This window comes from Trichechus manatus, unplaced genomic scaffold (genome assembly GCF_000243295.1).
Source record: "Trichechus manatus latirostris isolate Lorelei unplaced genomic scaffold, TriManLat1.0 scaffold00080, whole genome shotgun sequence".
Lineage (NCBI taxonomy): Eukaryota > Metazoa > Chordata > Mammalia > Sirenia > Trichechidae > Trichechus > Trichechus manatus.
The window spans coordinates 5,826,194-5,835,202 of NW_004444016.1; the positions used below are offsets into that span (position 1 = coordinate 5,826,194).

At 37.7% G+C, this 9,009-nt stretch overlaps 1 protein-coding gene across 2 annotated transcripts in view; it reads left to right on the plus strand.

The window, feature by feature from the left end:
• CTNNA1 (catenin alpha 1) overlaps nucleotides 1-9,009 on the plus strand; it is a 197,754-nt gene that overhangs the window by 21,032 nt on the left and 167,713 nt on the right. For both annotated transcript variants that reach the window (XM_004381048.3, XM_023735584.1), the window contains exons 2-3: nucleotides 4,855-4,961; nucleotides 6,821-7,016. In XM_004381048.3, the coding sequence (XP_004381105.1) occupies nucleotides 4,857-4,961; nucleotides 6,821-7,016 (301 nt within the window). In that variant the 5' untranslated portion in view covers nucleotides 4,855-4,856. The remainder of the gene's footprint in view (nucleotides 1-4,854; nucleotides 4,962-6,820; nucleotides 7,017-9,009) is intronic.

Consider the following 9,009-nt stretch of genomic DNA (forward strand, 5'->3'; position numbering starts at 1 on the left):
CCCACAGCCCTCCGCCCAGCAGTTCAGTCCCTCAGGGAGTTTGGATGCGTCTGTGGAGCTTCCATGACCTTTCCTTGTACAAGTTGTGCTGGTTTCCCCTGTATGATGAAGATTTCATTTTTTTATTACAGAAATAAAGTTTTCTAAATACCTGTGTAATTTTATAATACCAGAAAATACAGTTAATGAAAAAGAAGAACGTTGAAACCATGCATAATCTCCAACCCTTAGAGACAACATCACTGTTAATATTTTGGTGTATATATCCAATTACTTTATTTTCCCACTGCAGTTATACCTCATATTGTTTTGAAATCTCTTTTCCATCCTCAGTATTTTGGACTTTTCTCCATATTCTTCTGTAATATTTTCCCTATTTTTTTTTTGATAAGAAATTCCAGTTATACCAAGAAGTTGAAAGAATAATTCTGCGAACACTCATCCATATGTCCTCTACCTGGTTTCAACAGTTAAAAGTATTTCTCCGTAATTTCTTGATCTTTCTATATAGAATTATTTATATAATTTATATAAAAAGATTTACTTTTGCTAAACCGTTTGAAAGCTGTTAACATCTTGACATTTAACCCCTAAATATTTAAGCATGTATCTCCTAAAAATAGTCATTTTTCTGCATATCCATGATTCCATTATCACATGGAATTGAATAGTAATTCCATAATATCATCTAGTAATTAATAAATATTAAAAATTTACCAATTTCCTATCAGTGTCTTACAGCTCTTTGTTTCAAACCAGGGTCCAAACAAGGTACATATATTGCATTGGAATCTTAAGTCTTCTGAGTCTTTTCAGTTTAGAGTAGTCCTCTCACCCCTTTGGAAACCCTGGTAGAGTAGTGGTTAAGAGCTACAGTTGCTAACCAAAAAGGTCGGCAGTTCTAGTCCACCAGGCGCTCCTTGGAAACCCTAGGGGGCAGTTCTACTCTGTCCTCTAGGGTCGTTATGAGTCGGAATGGACTTGATGACAACAGATTTTGATTTGTCCCACCACTTTACCCGCATAATATTGACTTTTTGAAGAGTTAAGGCCTGTTTTGTTGAATGTCCTACCTTCTGGATTTGTCTGATTGTTACCTCATGGTGTTGCTTAATGTGCTCTATCTCCCCTATATGTCTGTGAACTTGAAATTCAGTCAAGATTAGGGTTTCTTAACCTGGAGTCAGTGAATTTGGATTGGAAAAATTTTATGTCTTTGTTTTCACTCCCTCTAACAGGACTTTAGTATTTCCTTTTATTATTAATACTGGCAACAAACTACATTTTTCAGTTGTACTTGTAACTTTGCCACCAGTAGAGATCTCAAAACTTTTTGTATCTGCGATAATCCTAATATAATACCTTGAAAGAACTTGTACATTATTATTTCGAAGTAGTTATCAGACCTCTTGCCAGATCTTACTTAATGTGGTAATAAAGAAGCGCGTGTATTACTTTATCGCATGCTTGTTGTTTGTAAAGTTTAAAAAAAGTATTTTATTGAGGTGAAATTTACTTAACATAAAATTAACCATTTTAGAGTTTATAATTCAGTGGCACTTAGTACATTCGTAGTGTTGTGCGACCAGCACCTCTGTCTAGTTCCAGAATATTTCCACCACTCCCAGGTAGTTGTGAAGTATTTTGTTAACTACATTTCAATATATTTGTTTCCTTTGTAGTCCTTTGAGTTTTATTTTATGCATTTAAAAAATTCTGAGAAAGGTTCTGTAGCTGCACTGTCCAATATGTTAGTCACTTGCCACATGAGGCTATTGAACACTTGAAATGTGGCTAGTCTGGATTGAGATGTGCTGTCAGCCGAAAATACACACCAGATTTCGAAGATCTATTATGAAAGAATGTAAAATATCTCTAATAATTAAACAAAAAAAATATTGATTACACATTGAAGTGATAATATTTTGGCTATATATTGAGTTAAAGAAAATATTAAAATTCCACCAGTTTCTTTTTGCCTTTTTTAATGTGGCTACTAGAAAATTTAGAATTACATATGTGGCTTAGATAATATTTCTTTTGGACAGTGCTGCTTCGTAGGCTTCATTAGACTGCCAGAGGGATTCATGGTACACAGATACACACACACAAAGGTTAAGAATCCCTATTTTGAGGCTTCATTAGACTCGGGTTAAACAATTTTTATTTTTATTTATTGTACTTTAGATGAAGGTTTACAGAGCAAATAGTTTCTCATTGAACAGTTAGTACACATACTGTTTTATGACATTGGTTAACAACCCCACAACATGTCAACACTCCCCCTTCTCGATCTTGGCTTTCCTGTCCCCTCCTGCCTTCTAGTCCTTGTCCCCAGACTGTTGTGCCCCATTAGTCTCGTTTTGTTTTATGGACCTGTCTAATCTTTGGCTGAAGGGTGAACCTCAGGAGTGACTTCAATACTGAGCTAAAAGGGTGTCCGGGGGCTATACTCTTGGAGTTTCTCTAGTCTCTGTCAGGCCAGTAAGTCTGGTGTTTTTTTGTGAGTTAGAATTTTGTTCTACATTTCTCTCCAACTCTGTCCGGGACCCTCTGTTGTGATCCCAGTCAGAGCAGTCAGTGGTGGCAGCCAGGCACCATCCAGTTGTACTGGACTCAGTCTGGTGAAGGCTGTGGTATTTGTGGCCCATTAGTCCTTTGGACTAATCTTTCTCTTATATCTTGTTTTCTTCATTCTCCCTTGCTCCTGAAGGGGTGAGACCAGTGGAGTATCTTAGATGGCTGCTCAGTGTTAAACATTTTTTGTCAATAATTTATAGGTGATATAGGTATTTCATATTTCATCATTATATTAGGATTCATACACAATATCAGGTGTTCCATTAATAGCAATGCTAAGTTATTTGTTTAAGGGAGTGCCCATCAGATCTTAACATTGTAAAGGTGTATCTTGCCCTTTGTAATTAGTAAGTAACCTGTCAGGTAATATTGTGGCACCTTACAAATATCGTATTCCCCAATAACCTTTTATCTACTGGTCTTAACATCCATTGATAATCCTTGCCTGACTCAGTTGTTATGGTAGGGTTGCAAAATGGTCATTTTCTAATTCTGTTCTACAATCATGGTAAAGAAAGAAATTCTCTTCCTGCCCCCTTTCTTTTCTTTTGTCCATATGAACATAAGCACTTTTATTTACTTATTATGTTACAAAGGAGCCCTCGTGGCACAGTGGTTAAGTGCAGTGCTGCTAACTGAAGGTCTACGGTTCAAACCCACCAGCTGCTCCATGGGAGAAAAGACCTGGCAATCTGTTCCTATAAAGATTACAGCCTGGGAAGCCCTATTAGGGCAGTTCTTCTCTGTTCTATAGGGTAGCTATGAGTTAGAGTCGACTCGACTGCACAGAACAACTACATGAACACCAGCATTTTTATTTACATATTATAGGAGCCCTGGTGGTGCAGTGGTTAAGAGTTTGGCTGCTAATCAAAAGGTCGGCGGTTCAAATCCACTAGTGGCTCCTTGGAAACCCCGTGGGGCAGTTCTACTCTGTCCTGTAGGGTCACTATGAGTAGGAATCGACTCAGTGGCAATGGGATTTGGGTTTATTATATTATAGGCAATTACAGTCATTATTCTGCTTGATACTCAAATTGTCTTAAGTTTGGGCAGTGGGAGCCCTTGGTTCCTGTGTCTTTTTGATATGATTTCATTAATCTTTATACCCTTTCTTGCTTTCTGCACTATAAGATGTCTTAGACCTGGAATAAGCCTTTTTTCCAAGAAGCCCTGGTTCCTTCTAATGGGAAGTGGTATTTAATAGAAATGAAGATGTGGGCACAGACAACATTGATCCCCCAACTCCCCCTGGGAACAAAGTTTTTTAAGAGCAGGACATTATCCAATTGTGTAGCTGTTTCAAAAATTAATTTATTCAGTCATATGTTAGAAATTTAGGTAGTTCTAATTTTTAATGATTATGTACAGGGCTGTTGTGGACATTGTGGTATCCCGTGTTTTTACGTGCACCTTAATTATTCCTTTAGAATAAAATTCTATAACTAGAATTGCTGGGTTATAGGCAATGGACATTTTTAATGTTTCAAATTTCAACAGTTTGTCTTCCAGAAAGTTTGTATTAGTGTTTACCTCAGTGACATGCCTCTTTTTTTTTTCAAATAATCATGAAGGGACTACTTTTAGAAGCAAACGCTAACTGAGCTTGGTGTTTTCATTGGAGTTTTTTTTTTTTTTTTTTTTTGCCTTAAACCCTCTGTCCAACGGAAGTTTCCATTGACACTGATACAGTGATATTTGACTAAGTGAGACTTGAAATTTTTTCTGGCTGTGAGTGATAATAATTGTAGGTGCAGAGGACAACAGACATAAGCTTTATGCTTTAACAGAGTAAGACAAGATGTTCTCTAAGAATTCATCAAAAAGTGAAGTGAGGTGTACCTTTTTGATCATACTGTACTTTAAATGTTGTGGAGCAAGAAAAATCAGGATCTTCAGTATTAAATTAGTTTCTGAAGAAATTTCTTTTAAAGTAGCCTTCATTCACTTTAGCTTTTCATCCTGCTTCTGAAGTTGGGGTGGAAAAACTGAAAGTAGAAATGTCTCGGTGCCAGAGAAGCCCAAAGGGAAAAGCTCTGTGTGTTTGGGAATGCCCTCTTATAGTATGCCTAGTATTTGTAAACTAGAAATCTTAAGTATAAGAGGTTTTAAGAGTTACTGGATTCACATGCTCAAGCTACTAAAACTTTTTTTCATCTTGTGGTTAATGTAGCTTTGGTGATATAAAAGCCCTTAAGTAGGAGAAGATTGGTTTTATATTTCATCTTTGTGTTTGATTGCTTGCCTAACTTTGACTTTTTGTTCCTCTTTCAGAAATGACTGCTGTCCACGCAGGCAACATAAACTTCAAATGGGACCCCAAAAGTCTAGAGATCAGAACTCTGGCAGTTGAAAGACTGTTGGAGCCTCTTGTTACACAGGTAAGAACCTGTAAAAACAAGTACATGTTGTAACATTGTTCCATAGCAGTGGACATGGGTAGCAAACATGAGAGCAAGGTTTATTTAGTTCAGAGCCTTAATTTGAGTGGTTGAGTTTAGGTTGGTAGTACTTAGATAATGTTTTAGTGTGCTTTGGCTCCTCTAGTAAATATTGATGCGTGGATTCGTTTAACCTTTTAGGTACAAATACTGCTGCCGTTTTCTTCAATCTTACTGGCAATAATATGGGTTGGGGGTATGTAGTTCAGCTTCCCAGATGTTGACACTTTGGAGAAACCTCACTCTTTCCTTGGAAGGGAAACCCAAGAAAAATGGGTTATGGAGCCTTGACTGCTAAGACTCCTCATGATGTGTAACACACTTTTCATTGTGTGGGGTCAATTAGCAGGCAATTAATTTGAGGGTGTATGTTCTGTTACAAATACAAGTAACACAGTGTGATGACATTTCATTAATTGTTAGCAACTAGCTATATACCTTATAGTGTTTTGAAACAACTTACTAGTGTGTGTGTCTTTTAAAAAAAAAACTCCATTTCAACTCGTAAGGAAGAATAGTATTTTTTTATATATATGTGTGGGAGTGTGTGGTTAAGACTTAGAGGAATATTAACTTTCTTAGAGCTCATCTACAACAGTCCTCAGTAGGTCTTTTGTTTGGCAGATTTACACTGTAACAAATCTTTAGTCATCAGCCTACAGATCATCTGGTGGTTCACGTATTAATGATGGTTAAATGTTCTGGGACTGTCATGGTTCAAATTATGTCCCCCCAAAAATGTGTGTATCAATTTGGCTGGGCCATGATTCCCAGAATTTTGTGCCTAACCTCCATTTTGTGATTGTAATTTTATGTTAAAGACGATTAGGGTGGGATTGTAACACCATGCTTATGCAGGTCACATCCCTGATCCAATGTAAAAGGAGTTTCCCTAGGTGTGGCCTGCACCACCTTTTACCTTACAAGAGATAAAAGGAAAGGGAAGCGAGCAGAGAGTGGGGAACCTTATACCACCAAGAAAGCAGTGCCAGGAGCAGAGCATGCCCTTTGCTCTGAGATGCTCCCAGACCAAGGGAAGACTGATGCATCACAAGGACCTTTCTCCAGAGCCGACAGAGAGAGAAAGCCTTCTTCTGGAGCTGATGCCCTGGATTTGGACTTGTAGCCTACTGGACTGTGACAGAATAAATTTTTCTTTGTTAAAGCCATCCACTTGGGGTCTTTCTGTTAGAGCAGTACTAGATGACCAAGACAGGAACTTAAAGCACCATCACAATAGGCTTCTTTGGGCAATCATTATTTTCTTAAGGGCGTTTACTAATTAATTGTTGAAATTCATGTGAATAAACTGTGAAAAGACTTCAAAAGCAAGTTATCTTAAAACATTTTTCATAGATTGAAAACAGTGGTAAAATGTGATCTCCCAGGCAAGCAAGTTCATTGTCAAGCCCTTTCTGGAACTTCTTGGTGACATATAGTAGAGAAGATACATCTAACTTATCTTTAATCATTTTATTTTGTAATCATTCTTTAATTTGTAAAACCAAAATAAAAACCTGATCATTCTTGAAGAATTAAAATATTTATTATGTTTCTTCTCTTACACACTGAGTCAGCTAAATTATTTTGGAAACTAAATGTAGTCTCATTACTGTATATCTTAAACACAGAGAGAGTTGCATATTATTTGTTAAAGCTTAGTGGAATCTCATAAATGTGATGTTTATTTCCTTATGAATGATTTATTCCTACTGTCTTTAAGGATGTTAGTCTTTCTGTTATATTCATTTTAATTGACCACAGTTTTTTTTTTTTTTTTTTTTAAATTAAATTTTTAGGTTACAACCCTGGTAAACACCAATAGTAAGGGGCCATCTAATAAGAAGAGAGGTCGTTCTAAGAAAGCCCATGTTTTGGCTGCATCTGTTGAACAAGCAACTGAGAATTTCCTGGAGAAGGGTGATAAAATTGCAAAGGAGAGTCAGTTTCTCAAGGAGGAGCTTGTGGCTGCTGTAGAAGATGTTCGTAAACAAGGTAGGTCAATACTACTTTTTATATACAGAGAGGCAGGACTTTGTAGAAAATCAGTCCTTGAAGGAAACTTATGGTCAGTATTCTCATTCTTACCTTGCCAGGTGCTTAATGACTTCTAATATGCAGTTATTGGAGACTTACTAAGTTTTACTGGCTTATATTTTAATTGGAAGAGATGCTTATAAAGGAACATTTTTCTGGAGACTCTGAATCCACTTTTCTTGGGTGTTTCAGATAACAGTTAAGACTTAGAAATGTTGCAACACAATTTGTTAGCAAATTAATGGGACAGAAGTTTAGCTTTTATCGTATGTGATACCTCTTTTTAGTTCACACTGAAGATAATGGGGAGGAGTCCTGGTGGGGCAGTGGTTAAAGTGCTCAGCTGCTAACCAAAAGGTCGGTGGTTTGAACCCACCAGCCGCTCCGTGGTAGAAAGATGTGGCAGTCTGCTTCCGTAAAGATTTACTGCATAGGAAATCCTGTGGGGCAGTTCTGTTTTGCCCTAAAGGGTCACTATGAGTCGGAGTTGATTCGACAGTAGTGGTTTGGTTTGAAGATGTGGGAGTGATAAAATGGAAAAGTGGCTAGACATTCTGAAAATGCCCTAGTAATTATCTCATTCTGTCAAACTGGTGTGTTAAATCACCTATGCACATTTATACTGGTTTGACTTTGAAATCAATAAATCTGGGCTTAACAGAATCATGTTTTGGGAAACTCAGAATTGATAGTAAATGGTAACCCACAGCTTGCCAATAATTAACTATAAGAAAAATTTTATTACAAGTATGAAAACCAGCTGCCATTGAGTCAGTTCTGATTTATGGTGACCCCATGTATGTCAGAGTAAAACTATTCTGTAGGGTTTTCAATGGCTGATTTTTCTGAAGCAGATCACCAGGCCTTCCAACGCGCCCCCGGGCATACTTGAACCTCCAGCCTTTTGGTTAGCATCTGTGTATTAGCTGTTTGCACCACCCAGGGACTCCACAAGTTTGAAAAGCAGACTTTGAATCTGGGAGATAAACTTCTTGAAACTTAGTTTGGTGTTAGGCTTCTAGTCCAGCAGGAGGACTACAACAAGAATGTAGGTTATTGTAGGGCTGTTGGGTATCAGCTAAGATGAATTGAGTCCCTAATCTGTAGTGCTTTACTGGCCTCTGGGAAGTTCATTGGATTTCTGGTTGCTGACAGCAAAGTGCATAGTCCAGTGGAGCCTTTTGTCATATTCATCCCTGTAACAGTAAGGGCAATATGTTAAATGGAGCCAACAGCTACAATTGTTCTGGATTTGTGAACTAAAAATCTTGAATGGTAAATATTTTTCTTAATTTTCAGGCTGCAGATGATGAGATTACTAGCTAGGTGGGTTTTGAATAAATTTATTTTAAGCAATTTATCCATTTCAGGACAGTTTTTTTTTCTTTTTTAATTTTTTATTGTAGTTTAAGTGAAAGTTTACATTTCAAGTTAGTCTCTTATAAAAAAAATTTATACATACATTGTTATGTGACCCTAATTGCTCTCCCTGTGCTGTGACAGCACACTCCTCTTTTCCACTCCTGATTTCCCATGTCCATTCAACCAGCTCCTCACCCTCTCTGCCTTCTCATCTCACCTCTGGACAGAAGCTGGCCGTTTAGTCTCATGTATCTCTTCATAAGTATCATTTTACATCCCACAGTACAGTCCGATGTTTGTCTGAAGAGGTGGCCTCAGAAATTGTTTTAGTTCTGGGCTGACAGTCCAGGGGCCATGTTTTCTGGGATTCCTCCAGTCTCAGTCAGACCATTAAGTCTGGTCTTTTTACTAGAATTTGAGTTCTGCATCCCACCTTTCTCCTGCTCTATCAGGGACTCACTGTTGTGTTCCCTGTCACGTCGGTCATTGGTGGTAGCTGGCGCCATCTAGTTCTTCTGGTCTTAGGCTGACGAAGTCTCTGGTTTATGTGGCCCTTTCTGTCTCTTGGGCTAATACTTTCCTTGTGTCT